This window comes from Eupeodes corollae, chromosome 1 (genome assembly GCF_945859685.1).
Source record: "Eupeodes corollae chromosome 1, idEupCoro1.1, whole genome shotgun sequence".
Classification (NCBI taxonomy): Eukaryota; Metazoa; Arthropoda; class Insecta; order Diptera; family Syrphidae; genus Eupeodes; species Eupeodes corollae.
The window spans coordinates 179991259-180010174 of record NC_079147.1 but is presented as its reverse complement, the minus strand read 5'-3'; the positions used below and the strand labels follow the sequence as shown (position 1 = coordinate 180010174).

The 18916-nt window shown below is 34.1% G+C and overlaps 2 protein-coding genes across 2 annotated transcripts in view; one reads left to right on the top strand and one right to left on the bottom strand.

The window, feature by feature from the left end:
• Positions 1-312: 312 nt before the first annotated feature.
• Positions 313-1661, bottom strand: LOC129938602 (coiled-coil domain-containing protein 43). The gene is made up of 3 exons (XM_056046264.1): positions 1366-1661; positions 1077-1295; positions 313-999 (listed from the first exon to the last, which is right to left on the bottom strand). Exons 1-3 carry the CDS (start codon positions 1555-1557, stop codon positions 763-765), a joined length of 648 nt encoding a protein of 215 aa, XP_055902239.1. The 5' UTR covers positions 1558-1661; the 3' UTR covers positions 313-762.
• A 6753-nt stretch (positions 1662-8414) lies between these two features.
• LOC129945021 (uncharacterized protein DDB_G0283357) overlaps positions 8415-18916 on the top strand; it is a 353725-nt gene continuing 343223 nt past the window's right edge. Inside the window, exon 1 of the mRNA XM_056056442.1 lies at positions 8415-9356. The gene's annotated coding sequence lies outside the window, so the exon portion shown is untranslated. The remainder of the gene's footprint in view (positions 9357-18916) is intronic.

The window sequence follows — 18916 nt, the reverse complement described above, 5'->3', positions numbered from 1 at the left end:
ATGTCCAAACTTTCAAGGCTTTAAACAAAACATAAGTATAAGAGGAAGATATAATTAATAAACATTGCATACTCCTGTGTGTTAAAACCATTCGATGCAATTTTCGATTTTCTTACTGTTAATTTCTTTTTGCCCCCAGATTTTAATCCGAGTTATTCATGAAGTTCTAATTATTTCAGATTTACATCCCAAAAAACATTAATTTGACATATTCGAGATCCATATCCTGAACAACATCGATTTGTTTGAAAGAAAGTACCTAACACGACAGGACATTGTCCAGATCTTGTATAAGACGTAAAACAAATCAAATACGTTAACAACATCAAAGAAAATTACACAAATTTTTATTTTGCTCCAAAAACAAAATCTTTCTTTTGTTTTCACAAAACCAAAAACAAGAATTGAAAAGAAAAATATTTGAAAACTTCAACAAAACGTATAAGTAAAGTGGTGCATTTTAAAATATTGGAATCAATACAAATTTCAAAATTAAAAAAAAAAAACATTTTTGATTTCAAAAAATTCATTTCTAGGAGCTTTCTTTTGGTCGAAAATGTTGTGATTTTATAAATTCAAAAACAGAAAAAAACCCGAATTCTACATCTTTGTTGCTTGAGTGACGGGGTTGAGGGTGAGATAAAGGAGGAAGGAGGTAAACTACATTGGCGGGAGAGAGATTTTTCAAGATGGATATTGTTTTTATTTTTAGACAGGAAGTTAAGGATTTTCAATAAGATTTTTATCTTTGTCAATGCCTCGCTACCGACGACGTTCTCCTTTGACGGTTTTGCGTTTTTCCTTCTTTTCTTCTCGCATTTGCTTTTGTTTCTCACGATCTTCCTTGTCCTTTTCCTTTTTCTTCTGACTATCCAAACGAGCCTGTTCACGGCGTTCTTTCTGCAATTGTATCACATCGTGGACGTTGGTGTTCTTTTGGAGTCCAGCGCTGGATTTCTCGTCTGGTTCATCGGCGTCTTCTTCCTCGCTAACTTCAGTCTGGACAGAAAATAGAAAACAACAACATTGAATAATTGAAAAGGAATGGAATCTCTATGATTTGGCTATGTACCAACCTGACTATATTGAGCTAGAATCTGTTCTCGGATTCTTAATTCATCGGCTGTGTACTGGCGTTGCACGGTGGTTTGTAGTTTTTGTGATTCGAGCATTTTAGCGAGTTGGACATCAACGTCGACTTTCAATTTGGGTTGGGATGAGTCGTCGTTTTCTTTTGGATGACATTCATTCCATTTGTTGAGGATTTCTTCGATGAGATTTTGAATGTTGTTGTCCTGATGGTGGTATACATCTTAATTGTATCTATGCCTGCTTATCTACCCATTTGAATCTGTATATACTCACAATAATCTCACCAAGGATACCCTCGAGGGCATCTTTTTTTTCTTCCACGGTTTCATCGTCTTCAAGTATTCCAGTGATATAAGATCCAAATACACTTTCGTCGGTGTTTAATTCTCGTAGTTTATTGTTGAGCCATTTTGTAAAACTCCCGGCAGAAGCAGTGGAATCATTGCCACAACCGGCAAAGGCCATGGTTTTCGATTTTCTCGGTTTTCGTGTGGTCTTTTTTTTCTTGAGAAATTTAATATTCGTGCAGCCAGCCACCAGAAAATATGGTTGGAGAAATTTTTGACAGCAATTAGGTGAGTTTTTATTTATTTTTGGTATTTGACATGTGAGTGTGTTGAATTTGAGATTCTTTTTTGAGGTGAAATTAAATACTTAAAAAATGAACGTGTTTCACATGACAGAGAAATGAATGTGTTCAGTACAAAAATAATATAATTTTCATTTTCAACATAATATCGGCATCAGATGTAATACCCGTGGCGTGATGGTTACTGCTTAGGTTCTATCCCTGAATATGCTAATTAATTTTCTTTTGTCGTGAATTGTTCAAACCTTCAAGAGGATAATTTTTGTCGTGAAAATGTCAGAGGAATGGTTGATAGTTGTAAGAAGCCGATTATAGCTATCAGTAAAATACTTCAGTAAAATTTGAAACAGCAGGAATCTGAAATGTTTTACTGATAGCGTTTATAGCAATCAGTATATTTACGTCATTAAATTAAATGTCACTTTGAGGCTTCGCTCCTCAGACAATTTTTGTACTGTTGCTTTCATCAGTAAAATTTTTAATGATGTGATCGGAACAGTGAAAAAATGGAAGACCAACATTGAAACTAAATGGATTTTTTCAGTAAATTACATTATTTAAATAATCAAAATGGATTCATTAATAAAATAAAACCTTAAATGCATTGTTTCTTTTTGAAAACAATAGTTGAATAGAGGATTCATCTTATTGCATCAATTTTTTGCTAGAAATAAATTTGTAACATGTCCAAAAACTAAAAACAAAAATCTTACTGATAGCTATAACTGGCCTCTAAATCAATGGGCCCTGGATCTGTATGACCTATTGGGCTACCTAATATATTTATTTATTTTATTTACACTAAATACTAACTAATAGGCAATTCCCCTTTAAATCTGATTGCACATGCTTAGATATGCTTGCACTTTTGTAGGTTTGGTGCAAAAATATAATTACATTTCAAACGCCATCATTATGGATTACTCTTAAATTGAATTAACATGTGTAAATGGATAATGCAAAAATGTAGAATATGGCTGATGTACAGTGGTGGAAAAACAATTAGAAACAATGAAAAGAGTAAACATATGCATTTTTGAAATCATTGTTTAGTCTCCTCACACACAAAAAATGATAAACGGTAAAATACAGTTTTCTTTTTGCTGCTATTGTGGAGCATGTTTTACTTTGCAGATTTCATAAACCTGTTAATAAGAATATTTGAAATCTAAGCTTGGAAAAATAATTAGAAACAGTGAGCGAATGTTGAAGAAGTGATATTATTTAACGGTAAATATTTGGTGATACATTTTTTTCGGAAAAAGCCACACGTTCCAAAAAAAAATTAAAACGTTGATTAGCATTTGCCAAGGAACATGAACAAAAACCATTAGCGCTTTGGAAAAAAATATTCTGGAGCGATGAATAAATATTTAATATGTTTGGGTCTGATGGTAAAAGAACAAAGAACTCGATCCTCAGTATACCATCAAAACGATCAAAAATGGTAGTGGAAATGTGATGGTTTGGGAAGCCTTTTCGTGGCATGGCGTTGGTCCTATTGTGCGCATCGATATATCTATAAAAAAATATTGGAAAATGTTATGGAGCCATATGCTTTTAATCATTTGCCAGTTTTATACATTTTTAACAGGATAATGATCCTAAACACACTTCACGTTTTTTAAAGTGTTGGTTTGAGGAAGAAAGCATTAATGTTTTAAGCTGGCCAGCACAAAGCTCTGAACTCAATCCGATCGAAAACTTGCGGGTTGACGTTGAGAGAAGTTTGGGAGTCAAAGTTTGGCGGAATATACCACTTCAGCGCTGTCAAGATTTGGTAGATAGTTTACCTAAGCGGTGTGCAGTTGTAATGTGTGGAAAAATTAAGGTGGCTCATGTTGGCTCTGATGATCCATTTTGTTTTTTTTTTGTCGGTCAAATTTGGACCGGCAGGTACATGTAAACCAACCATTAACGTTTCTCATTAAAATCATAGTCTGATTTTAAAAATCTGTATAAATTTTCCCAGTCATTTCGCTATTTATCTATATAATAGTACCAACCCGAGATGATGTAAGGAATCACTAAACCATCACCCGTGGACCAACGATGTGCTTAAGCATATTTTCGTGTATTTAGGATCCCAATTGTTTTAATGCGGTGCGACTGGTACGTTTAAGAATTGTTCGGGGTAAATCTTCAAAACTTTGCTTATTTCGTTAATATTGAATGACATTCCTTCTTTACCACACGACAAATCTAAGATTTGGGTTACTTTCATAAGGTTTTGTTGGACTCGAAAGCTTTTCAAGATTATTTTTCTCTCACGTGGTGTAGAGCATTTGTTTTTGCTCATTTTAGTTAAAATTGCTTAACTAAGGTATCACAAACAACTGCAAGCAATTAGAGAACAAATTCATGTTCTTCTTTATTCGGAAAGTTTTCTTCTATAAGGGATAACTTTAGTGAGTAACCGTTAAACAACACATATTATCTAGTGAACACAAGTGTGCATATGTAATTCCTTTGTGTTGCAAGTAAAAATTAAACAAAAGAATTCTGTTATGTTATGGAAATATGAAGGAAAACGTGTAAGGCATTTGTTACCACCTCCTTATATCTTTAGTTGAACACTTGTGAACAAAACATGATAGGGAAATCTTATTGATGAATTTTGCTTCTTGAATATTAATTTCTAATCTTTATAAGTCATCGAACTCAAAATATAGTTGTTGTATTATATTTTGATAATAATCGGTATCGTTTTGTATACGCGGTTTTGACTCCTGCCTAAGCACGTGACTTCAGATAACCCCAAATGAATAAATCACAAACTGTTAAGTCAGGTGATCTAGGAGGCCAATACATATCTCTAAAACGTGAAATGATTAATTTGTCGCACGATCATCTGGGAGGCTTTGAGGCTTTTCTGCAGCATAATATAATGCGCTTCATCACTCATGAATAACAGCTTATCGTCATTCAACTGAAATAACGGGGCCATCTTTAATGCAAATTCTGAGCGTTGGTGATAATCAGTGAGTTTTAACTTTTGAACAATTTTCAAAACTTACTTACTCACGCTTTAAGATGCGTCAAACAGAATAACGATAAATTTGGAAAGCTTGAGCTTGCTTGCACAAATACCGTCGTGGGCTTTGGAGAACAGTGACTCTTACCCTTTCCGTATTTTCAGGAGTTTTTACAGTACGTACGGGTTTAGGTGGCTTTTTTGTACTTATTCTTGTTGTTCGAAAAGCAGTGACCCATTTCATAGTTGTTTTCCGATGGGGAATGGTCAACGATAAAATTTGTTGGGAATGCACTCTGTACTTTCACTACCAATTTGTTGCTTTTGACAAATGACCCATAAGCTTCCACAACGTGAAGGATACTCCACTGCTTTATTGGACAAACTAAATGGCATTATCTAAGGGATCGAATGAGACCTTTCCGACTTACTTACACTCAGCCTACCTCGAGGAAAACCTATCAATTTTTAGCCCTATTCCCGTGGGCCACCCTGTATTCATCTCTCTCAACTAAATAGCCAAAAGATTAATCATACTTCCAGATTTAAAAAAACTTTGGCTAACCATTCATCCCACAAAATAGCTTTAAATATTGACTTGAGCAAACAAAAATTTGCAAAAAATAGGTAATAGTAAGTTTTGTATCGGTTTGGGTTAAAAACAGGCCTTACAATTGGGGCATTGAGAGCAGTAGTGGCGTAAATCTTATTTTTTTTTCAATTTTGAGTTTATTGCATTGCAACATGTCCAAGGCTAATTTTTCTTTCTATGCAGAAGTAGCGTAGCTCATATTTGTTCATAAACGTACAGAAAATTGTTGAAACATTGTTTCTGCACGCAATTTTTCGTAGGACAGAAATGTAACCCGCTTACGCCATATCTGCATTATGCATTTTTTTAACTTAATCTAAAGCACTAAAATTGTACAGCAAGCGAAATTAAACATGAACTGCATCTTTAAAAAAGCGGAGTCGGCTAGAAATGGCATTAGAGATGATGCGGCAAAAGCAAAGGAATCTAATGACATTTCCGTAATTGCATTTTGATCTTATGAAAACCTTGCCAACTCCAGTCATTTCAAGGGATGTGTGCTATTATAAGAGGCATCTTTGGATAAATTGTCTAGGTATCCATGACATGATAAAGAACAAAGGTTCCATGTATATTGGGATGAGTCGGTTGGATCAAGAGGTCCCCAAGAAATTGACAGCTGCTTATTATATTATATTTAACATTTTGTGAGTACCTAAAATTTAACTATGTACACAGACCAGTCTGATGGCAAAATAGGAATATTAAGATGTCCGTTTTCTGCCAATATATTGCTTCGCATAGTGACTATCTTAAATTAATCAAAATTTGTACTTACCTTGTGTGGTATTTAAACAAAATTTTGCCCTATGGACTGCTATAAGGTTATAGCAGCGGTAAGAAAGAAGGATTCATATAAATTACGACTTTGGTCTTATCAAAAAACAAAAGAAGTATTTAAAAGACATTTTAGGCGATATGGACTGGTATAAGGTTATAGCAGCGGTAAGAAAGAAGGATCCATTTTAAATAATTGTTATGGATGGATTTGTGATGTTTTCGACGAAAACAATTCAAACAAATATAACAAATCCAAAGATTAATGTTAATAAAGCGAAAGTGGAATGGTTTAAGATTCAATGGCTTCAATTTTTGAAAAGACCCCCTTCAATATTTCTTACAAGTACAGCAATAACGAAGACGTGCTTTTTGAAACTGTGATATTAAAAATAGAACTGCATTAATCACAGATCTCGAATTACTGTTTCCAAAAGGAAATGCCATAATTAAAGCGAAAAAGAAAGATTTACTCGACTTGTTAAATTTTATTCCCAAGAGCTACCAGGACTTTTATAAGAACTTGAAAACTGTTTCTTCAGACAGAGACGTTAACCTAGTTGAAAACGTACATGAGGATGAAGAGTGATAGTTTCAGTCTAAACTCATAATTTGTTACTATTTTGTACTTAGAAAGTCATAATACAAAATAATGTAAGCACTTGTATTTTTAATAATTGGTGTAACCAACTAACTTTATTGAATTTATTTCTGTATCCAGAAATCCAATAAATCACAAATTTACAGACAAGATTAGGATCTAAAATAAGAGATATTTATCCAGATATGTCATAGCTGAAGTTATTTTAAATAGAAAACCAATAATAAACAAATGTTTATCTCACAGTCCAAATTTAAAAATCGTGTGGATCCCAGCGCATATTGGTATCAATGGGAACGAATCAGCCGACCTCGCAGTAAAGAATATTTCAACGAACTCCAACGTCGCCATATCCGCATACCAACCCAGCAAAAATGACTAAGAAAAATTATTAAAAACACACTGAACTATGGACCGAGTATCAGCACCATTACTCTGCAATCAACCCCAATGGTGTTCCTCAACTTTAAACAACTAACCCCACAGCAAAAATGTTGAAATGCTTCGTCCGCTTGCGTCTGGGCCACACACGCTTGACTCATAAACACCTCTTTACCAAAGAACCTCCTCCAACGTGCCTTTTTTTGCTCTATGAACACAAGACTAACAATTCAACACCTAACTTGGGATTGTTATTACATAAAAAACATATGTATTAAATATTTTAAAAATAACCTTGTAAACATTCTCAAAGTTGCTTCAGAAACAACATTAAAAATATATTTAAGCTATTGATAAAACTTGAACTAGACAGCGAAATTTAATACTTAATACACTTAAGCATCTTTTAATCTTCAATTTTTTAAACTTCCAAAATTTCTATGCATATGTATGTACAAATGAAACTTTACTACTCTCTTTAAGTCGAAAGTTTGATTCGCTTCTCTTAATAAGGGTCATCATATTTTCTATGACCAGTCAAATTTGTAACTACTTTTTATAATAAATCTGGCCATCAAATATAGCTTGAACATTGGATTCGAATGCTTTAGGAATTGCTGGTTTGTTGACATAATACAATAACTTAACATAAATCCATAAAAGTAAGTAAATGGAGGGCGCCACTTGACATTTCTACCGAAAAAAGTTGACACCAAATTAATTTTGCAGTAAATCGATGGTTAAAACAACGGTCATACATATTTTAATATAAGTATATTTAGGGATTAAAACCATTGTTAAATGAAGAAATTATTGTTTTTTTTTTATTTTCCAAGTATCTCAAATAATCGCTTTGCCCATAGAAGTTATCTCAATTTTGTTCTTCCGCTGTCGACTGCTTAAAAATGTCTCTTTAATGAAAGTAAGTTTAACAGTTTCCTTTTTTTTTCAAATCGAAAGGGTTTTAAAGTTCAGAAATATGAAATTCACTTGGTTATTGTAATATTAACTTAAATTAAATCCGAATTTTTAAATTGATTCGAATCAAAATTCCAATTGACAAATAGAAATTCATATAATAGGCAACTATCATCTTCTAATAAGAATTTAAGTAATGACAAAATATTTCCCAATGGAATCCACAAGAAAACAAAATAGCGTCCATTGTGAATTGCAACAAATAAAATGTGCTCAACCTTACTACAAACTGGTTAGTAAGAAAACCACCTTAGAATAAACACCGGAATTTATATTTCCACCTCTCTTACTCCTACACTAACCTCGTAAATTCCATCATACTTTTTCTCGTTTTAACTAAGGTCGATAGAAAAAGATAAAAACAGAATTAAAAAAAGAAATACTTTGACACAGGTACCGTTCACCGTCGTCGTTTACTTTGCTTGCTTTAGCTTCAGTCGTCGTACAAGTTCATAAAAATAAATTTAAAACAAATTTTATTTATTATATTCTTTCAATTCCAATTCCGTTTAACATCGCTGATAACTTAAAAAACTATATCTTATTAATTTTCGTCAATATTTTCAATCTGAAAAACAAATTCGAAATAATCAATCGCGTGCCTAAATATCCATAACGGATTTCTTTTTCTCGTTCGTTTCGTTCGCGAAGTGAAGTAGAAAAATAAAAATACCTCAGCGAAAGTGGTAAAAATAAAATTATTAAAAATAATTTTCTTATTGTGTTTCTGTCTTTGTGAAGGATTTTTACTTTAAAGTTATAGTTTATCGAGTTAATTATTTTCAAAATACTGAAATTTCTAGAAAATTTTAATATTTTCTATTTATTTTATTTTTCTACATATTTTGTTTCTTTTCTTTTACTTTTTTTCCGCCTCTGTGGTGAATTCAAAATAAATATCTATTTGTTTCTCATTCTAAATTAACCAAGAATAAAAGAGATGTCAAAATATATTTGCAAAAACAACTATAACTATTTTGATGGTGTAATCACAGGTTTTTAAGGTGAATTCACAGTGAAGTGTCAAAAGTTAAAGTAGCAAAGAGTAAAGAAAATTGAATTATTTTGTAAAGTGAAGTTGTTTTTTTTTGAAGTTTCGTATTAATTAAAATTTTATTTACAAAATAAAATACAAAATCAATTATTAATTATATAGAAAAGTGAATTGTGTGATTTTGAATTCTCTGAGGTTTGAAGGTTTTTTACGCCGTGTCAATTCGAAATCGTTTGATTTAGTCGGTCCGGTTTTTTGTTTTGATATAATCGTCGTCATCGTCGCCGGTTATTGTTTTTCTTCTTTGGGTTTCGGCTTCAAGAAAAGCAAGACAATTTCAATCTCCTGTGCGGAATAGTATGATAAACAGTTTCAAAGGTAAGTGACCATAAATGTGATAAATCGAGCTATAGTTCGAATAAAAAAACTTGTGGCAGGGCTTCAAGTGATGTTTTTACGGCATCAGTAATCAATTTTATAATTTCCAACAGGAATGTTTTATATTTATTTTTATTTAGTCAGTCAGTCCAAGAAAACGAAAATCGAAAAGCATTGACCTTGCCATAGGTCCTTAACACGAATTCTCTTCTCAACTAAACCAACAACAACAAACAACGTTGTTCACTTCATTTCGTTCTCCCGGTCGGTGTCGGTCGGTTCGGTTTGGTTCAGTAGTAGTGTTGTGTTATTTGTTGTTGTTGCTGTCATCGTTTTAGTCGTCGTCGCTCCTCGTCGTGTTCTCAATTTCCATTCCATTGCCAGCAGAGCGGAGTGGAGTCGCGCCGCATTTACCATACATTCGCTCTCACAGATAAAGTTGATTTTATTTTTGTTGTTGTTGTCGAATCGAAGTTGATGATGATGATGATGAGACGACGTAGACTGCGACGAATACGACTACGACACGATGATGGGCTGGCAGTGGCATGCAAAGACAATATACACAACACCAAAGGACAGCAAAGCAGGGCAAGAGGAAGGCAAATTTTTTTTATAATTATACTAAGAAATGAAATTACAGGTAATTATTCACACGTACAGAGTGTGGTGGTACACACTAGCTACGCTACCTAACTACCTATCTTTTTGCCTGCCTGCCTGCTAGCCTGCTTGATTTTGCTTCAACTTGGATTCGAGTTGGAAGAGATTCTCGTGAGTCTGGATGGCGTTTTATCATCAGAGACTACACATTGTGATGATTCCTTTTGAGTAGTGTCACGTTTTGTAATTCTTCTGCCTCTTAGTGAAAGGGTGGCGCTGTACCTCAGTACAAGGTCCTTCCATTTAAAGTTGACCAGTTTCATTTTTAATTTTTTTGGTAGGTAGGTATGAAGTTTTCTCATGTGGAAAAATAAAAGTTTCAAAAAGTCTGTTGAGCTTGATGTTGTGGGTCTTTAGGTGTAGTTCTTTCTATATTTTGTTCAGCATCAACAGGTAGTGATTATGTTAAGGTTCTTTAATCAATTAACACATATCCATAAATAAGTCCTCTTTTATGTTTCCTGTGAGTTGGAATCGATCATGTGACATAATTATAATTAAATTAGAACAATTCAGTGATACATTTTGGTTACAAGTGTTGATTTGCAAAGCCTCAAAAGCAAATGTGGTAAAACAATCTGATATCAAGGTTATAGGTATAAAGCTGTCCGTAAAACTTCTCAATCTCAGTGAACAGTTTAAGTCCCTTTTACATTGAGCGAGGTCCCACAAGATCGTCGCCTTTAACAAACCACAACTTGGTGAATTTCGCGTCTACCTCAAACAAAAAATCATAGTTTCAGATCAAAATTGGTCAATTGATTTTTATTGAACAATCTTTGTCTGAAACTAAACGACGTTTGTTCCCCAAGTGGGCTCGGTAGCAATTGAAAAAAAAAGTGGCGCAACAATTCCCCATTGAGATCTAGAGCCTAGTGACTTACAACTTTCAACCGTTCCTGTGTGCGAATACTGTTATCACAGATCAAGAGGAACTATAGTTTTAAGCTGAATCCAAAAGGATATTTTCAAAAAGCAATTTTCATAACAAGAATTACTCTTGAAGGTTTTGTTGAATTCCTGGCGAGAGGCAGTATCCGTGAAAAATACTTTAAACAAAGGGAGGATTGAACCCAAGACTTTTGGCATGACAATCTAACGCACTTACCATAATGCCACCGGCACTAAGGTAACATTTGAAAAACTACCCCTATTTTCAATGAAAAATTATCTTAAAAGAGGCCCCTTTCCGTACAATTAGGAACAAGATCTACAAAAATCTTTTGACCTAAATTAGATCACATGACACTTCATATACGAAGTTTACGAAGCGCGATTTGAAGCCATAGTCATGTTATATGGCCAACAAAATAATGATATTTGCTCTTTTAGACAATATCTGGCAGATCGTTCTCAAATCGAACGTCTAAGTGAATAAACCCAGCGCAGCTCTTAAAGCCAACGTTGCCAAAGCCACTCTTCAAATAAAGTTTAATTATTTTGAAAGATGTGCACATTAGTCTCAAGATCCTTACATCGATTACAACCATTCAGCCCTGTGATTCATTTTAAATGGTGGACATGTCGAAGGTTCAGTCTATTATGTCGTTTCCAACGTGGGGTCTTAGATTCTTCACATTGCTTAAATGGTTTAAATTCTAGGAGGTAGAATTAAATGGCTTGATTTTAATTTTGAGAATTTGGTTTCGAGCGCCAGGCAGCTCCTTTGTCCAGAATGTCTACTAAATATTTCTTGCGCCTTGAACTAAAAATTGCTATTTTCGAGCGAAGCTCAATATCAACGTCGTATTGAAATAAGTAAAATGACAGTCGCCAAATAGAAACAAGAATATTTCATTAAATTTAGAAAAAGCTCTTTTCACCTTCTATAATACCAAACCAAAGAGAATCTAATAACAACTCATCGCAGGTTACCGAGAGCAAACAAAAAATACTTCATGCCCCAAAAATGTTCTACTCCAATACTAATGCAGTTGTTTTCTTATTTTGTTTCTGAAAATCACTGCTGCGCTGCGACCGGCATATGCACGGCAACCACATGTATCGCACAACCTGATGGTAGTGTCATGGAGCAGCTACAAATGAAGCTTTGCCAAAAGCAAAAGCAGCAACAGCATAGTACAAAAAAAACAAGATACAAGATACAAGCTTAATCAGAATTCAATTGCGGAATAGAAAAGAAAAAGATTTTTTTGCAAGCAGCTTGCAAGTCCAAAACCAAAGTAACTGAGAACAGCAACAGAACACACAACTGAAACCCGCCGGAGAATGAGAACTCACAGCGATCATTTTTGCTGGTTTCGAATTTTTTCGGCAGTCAATCACCCCATTTTGGCCATTTTTTATTCGTTCAGCTCTGAGTTACTGAGACGAGTGTTATAGGTAGTTGGTTGTTTTATTCATTGGTTGTTGGTAATACTGGTTGTGTGTGGTGTATTTGTGCTTTCTGTTTCGTTCGTTCGGTGCTCTGTGGTCGTGGGTTACCTTTACCTGCCTATTAATTTACTTTTGCTTTATGCCCTGTTGTCCCAGTCCGAGAGAATAATACAAATCCAATGTCTGACGATGTCCGAGAATATGACGACAACCACATCGACATGTTTTAGAACGCGTTCTATAAAGCTGCTTTGACTTCTGGCATGGCTTTGACCAGAAACGAAAAATAAAATATATGTAAGACAAAAATAAAAAAAAAAAAACAGAACCAGAACCAGCAGAAACTTAGATACTAGCAGCAGTGTGGACTGGACGGACTGTGGAGCACATTTTGTGGCCACCTCTTGTTCTTCTTACACAATCGCAAATGACAAATTTTAATTTCAGTGCTGCTGCTGCTGCTGCTGCTGCGGCAGCTGAGAGTGTTTCATTTGATTTTATTTTATTATTTAACGTGTTGTGTCGTTGTTGATGTGGACGTAGTTGAAACACGAAATAGAGCCATTGTATATTTTATGCAGTGTATGGGCAATTTCACATTTGATGTTTGTCACACGTGAACATTAATAGGGAACCAACTGGTATCTATGTAGATGGATTGGCAGCAAAGAGATACATTCGAAACAATAACACAAAAATAAATGAAGTTGGATAAATTGAATATAATTTGAATTTGTTTAACATTTTGTTGTTGGTGCTTTTGCTAAGCTGACAGATCAACAGTGTACCTTGCAGATAAAAGGTTTATGTTCTATTGGGGGTTCTTTAAAAGCTATTAAACAACTTTTAAGTAATTAAATGAATTTAGTGTTCCAACAACTCTTCAGAAAAAATTAAAGGTATTGAATTTTAGATAAATTAGCTAAGTTAATTAAGTTGTTATAAGCTGTTTTTTGGGCAAAATTTATATACACAAATTTTCGTGTGAAGTAAAGGAGAATTTCGTTCTTTATAAATTAAAAATGTATGGGACGCATTACATTTTGGTTATCGAAGTAGATTCTAAAGTTTTTAGCTGTAGGAAACCGAATTGAAGTTGTCGGTTCAATATGTATTGACAATTCAAAGGCAATGGGAATTTTTCGATGTATCATAACCAACTCCATTTTGGTTATATCCACAGGATCCGTTTTTATGCGGACAAACCATAAAACGTTTAAAGGGAGAAGATCATAATCATAAGTACATAATGTAAAATGTAAGATAAAAAATTAATCCTGAATTTATTTTTAATTTTTTTTTAGTTTTTCAAAATTTGGTCATTGCCAATAAGGTCTTGCAAATTGGACTTGATCACGAGGGTTGTCAATAGATACGAATAATATTGATATGATACAGTCTTTACTAAAAAATTAAATTTTGAGGGCCGATGTTGATTTTAAATAAACACACAAATTATTTAGGAAATCTGAACTTGTCGGGAAAAAAGCCATTGTTTCGTTAGCTGTGTGGCAAGTGGCACTGGCCTGGTGAAACCACTTACTACATACTACATACTACATACATCCATATCTTCCAATTCGGGCCATGAAAAGTTCATCATCATCACGATAACTAACACAATTCACAGTTACTGCCTGATCAGCCTCATTTTGGAAAAATAAGTCTTAATGATTCCGCCAGACTATAAATCGCACCAAACAGTCACTCTTTGTGGGTGCGGGGTTTTTCGACACTGCCACTATTCTGCCCATTGACAAAGGTTGAAATGGTCAACAAATTTTAGTTTTTGAGTCAATTCAATCTTGCAAGCGTGTAAATGCAAGTATTTATGAAAAAAGTTTGTCAACGATGAGCTCGAAAGGAGCAATTGTTGAGCAAGACGAAGTTTTAGAGCATTTTCAAATTTTCTACAAGCCCAGTTCGCTCCAATTTGTGTACGATTTTTACTTTTGTAGGCACATTTGGACTATTAAATTGACCGAAAAAATCACTAACTGCACAATATGAATAACTTTAAGGAGTTGCTCTATTGTGTATCTTTTCAAGGTTCAAATTAATCTAATCGAACGTCCTGCGATGGCATTATGGCAACAGGTCATTTCAATTTCTTTAATTATAGATTATTCTCCATGACATAAGAGCGTCGTCCACGTTTGCTAGTTGTTCTTAGTTTGCTAGCATGGCATAGATCTTCGGCTACCGCGCAGCCACACCTCAGAACCATCAAGTCTGTACAATAGCCACGCATTCACGGCTGTCATGTCGATCATGTGGAAGAATATTCTGTCGTAAAATTTTGTTGATCTAATTTGTATCACAATTCTGTTGTCAAACTATGTTACCACAGAAATGTCCAGGTTAACAATTGTCGCCAGTTTTTCCACAGTTGCACCTCTTACTTTTTTTCTCAATCGCTTTTCGGTAGGCTTTTATTGTTCCTAGCGGAAAAACCGCTTTCTGTGCCAGGTCAGTCAACAGCGGTAAGGACGTGTACCAGCTGTCAAAGAATAATTTGTAGTTGAATCCGTCGGGAATAGTTCTTTCCAGTCGAACAAAAACGTCACTGGATGTACTAATCTTTGGCAAATCGGTTAACAACTGTACATGTACTTGGGCTCCAGTATAAAATTCGAAGTCGTAGCTGAACCCAGAGCTACCACTGAGAACAAAATGTGTATATACCCATTTGTGTGTTTTTTTTTTGTTGGGTTGTATTGCCTCATAGATGATCTTCTTTTGGTTGGTATAATTTGTTCATCTACTGCCATATATTCTTGTCTAGGGACAGTAAAGAGTCTCTGACTTGTTTGGTCCAGAAATGGTCTTATTTAATGAAGAGGATCATGCCCTGGTTGTCCTTTGGCTTTTTGCGTCGAGTTGGTGTTGAAATGTATGAACCTTTCTATTTCTTCAAACCGATTACATGCCATTACAGAGTTAATTTTCGGGTAATCTAGGCTTTCATTCCAATAAGCCTATTTTATGGTAACTGTACGATGGACATGTAAAGGCATATTCCAACAAACTGATCAAGTTCCATTGCTGTTATATCGTATCGTATCACCTGTGAATGCGGTTTCGTTATCACCTTTTTCCAAAAACCCATTCCGTCTCTGAGTTTTTCAGCTCTCGCACTTCTATTTGAGAGAGGTACCATCTGGGATAGAGAAATGTTATCAATCGGATTCATCAGACTCTGGAATATATAGAGGCGGAAGATTCTTGCATCTGTTTACCTCGTGCTCATCATCTGAAAAATCTTCGTCTCTGCTGTTGTCGAGAAAATTTTGTATAGAAGTATGGATACCTCCGTAAAACCGACGTGGGTCCATAGCTGAATTTTGTTATCTCGGTTTAAAATGAACGTATATTTCTGCATGATGTTTCATATTTGATCCCCACCGATTTCTTAAATTAGAAGTACTTGTTACTTCATGAAATCGGAAAAAATTCACATTTTCAATAATATTTATATTATTTGCTTTACTGGTATTTTTTTAAACATCGATTTCCTACTTGTAGTTTTGAAGTAGACATTTACTTAACGTTTTCATGATGCAGATATTTTTGAACTTCAATATTTTTGATTGTCACTAGTTTGTAAAAGTCGTTTGACTGTGTGATTTTCAAATCATTATAAAGATTAGAGTTTTTCATTATGTTTTAAAAATGATGATCTTGAGCAAGTGACCGCTGCGGCTAGTTTCAATAAATTCCAGCCAAGAGGCCCAATTTTTGACCACTTTTGGCAGAAATTGGGGCCGTATGTCAGCAACAACGGGACGACTATTCTTTTCCAATTCGGCCGAATTATTTAAAGTTTGTAATTATTTGATTTATCCGTATGTATTATTGGTGTACATACTAATTTCTACCAATGAGATCTTTAGATCTGTTTAGAAATGTCTAAGTCACATTTCTTATTTACGGATTGGAACTTGTTGCTTGTTAAAATATTTATAAGTGTTTGAAATATGGGAGCTTTTTTAAACTGTTTAAAGATAAAATGTCTGAAATTCTTCGAAAATGGAGTTCTATTAATTTTATGTGCGGAGTGAAAACTTTCAAATTCAAGCTGAAGTATTTCGGGTCTTATAAAAAATAAGAGTTGATGATTGTTACAAAGAGCATCGAGAGAGCGTTGAGAAATTGACATGTGATTTGTAAGGGCACATAACAAAATTTAACAGAATGGAAGCTCTAAAATCATAGATTGGTAGTCCAAAACCGAATTCAACTTTTAAAATATCAGAAGTATTAAGAAAATTTTGAACTCTAACCTTCCAAAAGCACCATATTGGTGTGACTTATCATCATGTGACTTTTGGTTAATCTCTAAACTTAAGGGCAACTTTTAAAAAATTAGAAAAAAACTTAGCACAAGTGTATTTAATTCCGCGATCAATTTTAATATGTTTTCCTACAGGGTAGTTTCCTGACTTGATTTAAGTTGATTTAAATTGACATTTTTAGTCGATTAAAATTCTGTGTATATTGTGAGTCACGGGTTGACGGACCTTCTTATGAAGTATGTTTGTATATACACAGCCACCTTAGAATAAATACATTAATCAACTTAGCCATCATTCTCCCATCCGCTAAGTTATTTCTATCACCACCAAATTCCTCAACAGTGAATTTTTATTTGTGTATACCTGGACATCGAAAATTTTATTTTCTAATATTTTGAAAACACGCGATCAAAGTTTTCTTGGTTCGAGAGAAGCCAAAAATATTAACAACAATTATATAAGAACCATCGAAAACATGCAAGTGGTACAAAAAAAAAAAAAAAAAAAAACAAGCAAGGACCAGACAAAGAGAGAGCTTAACTTACCTATTGTTTTGTTTTAATTTGTTGCTCTGGTAGACTTTGAATGAATACTAAACGTAAAAGCAACTTAAAATTCTTTGTTCAACGAAAGTACTTATTTGGTTTATATGTGTTTATCTATAAATCAATAATTAATACTTTTTTTTTCTCAGGAAGTCAGTCAATAGCGTAATTATTATAATGGGCAACTATTCGATTGATGATTGCGACAGGAAACAAGATGGTGCAAAAAGGTTTAGAAAATTATGAATTTTGAAGAATAATTGTTTAAGGGGCGAGGACATTTGCAATTTAAAGTTTAATAAAAAATAAAGATAATTTGAATAATAACAACATAGTTCTTGGCCTATGACAATATAGAGACGTTAAAAGTACGAAAATCCATAACTGAATTTGGCATCATGACCAATATAACAAGTCATATAAAAATAGCTTTTAAGGCTTGTAAGTAGTAACCTAATGTAAAAAATGATAATGTAGGAGAAGAAATACACAGGCATCTACTCAGTGTAAGATTTTTACGCTTGATATTTTAAAAGTAATTGATAGAGTTTGGCAGCAGACTCTTCTATCGATGAAATGTATCTTTAGTCCCAATAAATATCTCAGTCGTTGGGTTTAAAACTAAATTTTGGACTGTTTCACAAAGGATTAAGTCTGATTTCCAAAAAATAATCGCTGGTGTGCCACAGGACTCTGTCCTGTTTCCTGCACATTTTCTTGTTAATGATCTCTAGTCTGAAACTTCTTATCATTACTTGTCTCCGTACCGACTCTACAGCTTTTTTCATATCCACTTATAGATTCACAATAAAGCCTTTCATATGAGATATATGGATCTTTAAAGGCAATGATAAGTTTATTAAAATCTGACTGATAAGGAAATAAAAGAAATTTGTAATAGTAATGAACCAACATTTTTGACTACTCATCAAGGAAACTCAATTTCTTTCGAAACTATCATATACATACATACGGTGTCGGACAAAACAATAGCAGTTTCAAAACTTGAATACATTTTATTAAGTGAGCTTAGGTTACCTTAGCACTTGTATTACAAAAAAAATATATGTACATTACTTACACACTTATGAAAATATGACAAAAAAAGTAAAAATTCATTGAAAATAATAGCGATTACTAAAGCACATAATCAAATTCTGTTCTTGAAAGCACTTGTTTTTCAATATTTCGTTGCGTAACCATTACTTTTAATAACTGCATCACATCTACGAGGCATTTACTCGATTAAGTTCCTTATGATTTCCTGGGGGATACTTTTCCTAGCAATTTCTGTTTGAGCAAAGAGCGAATCTTTATTCTTGCAGCTACTCAGGTTAATCCGACGATCTACAATGGCCCATAGATTCTATATGGGATTGTGATCAGGGAACTGAGCTGGCCAATTCAAAACGTTGATTCCAGCACTAGAAAAATATCCCCAGACCATAATATTTCTTCCTCAGCATTTTATTCTTCCTCTTGTGTAACGAAGGTTTAATCTTTGGCCTTTAAGCATGCGGATTCGCCTTTTTCCATCGGAACACTGCAGATGAAACTTAGACTCATCCGAGAATAACACCGCCTTGCGTTTAGCAACAGTCCAGCCTTCGTGCACCTTTGCAAAGGCGAGTCTCGCCCGTTGGGTTTTTTTTTCTAAGAGTTTTCTAAGAGTTGCCGAAATAAAAGGGTCCTTTTTAACCAGCCGGACTATAGTGTTATC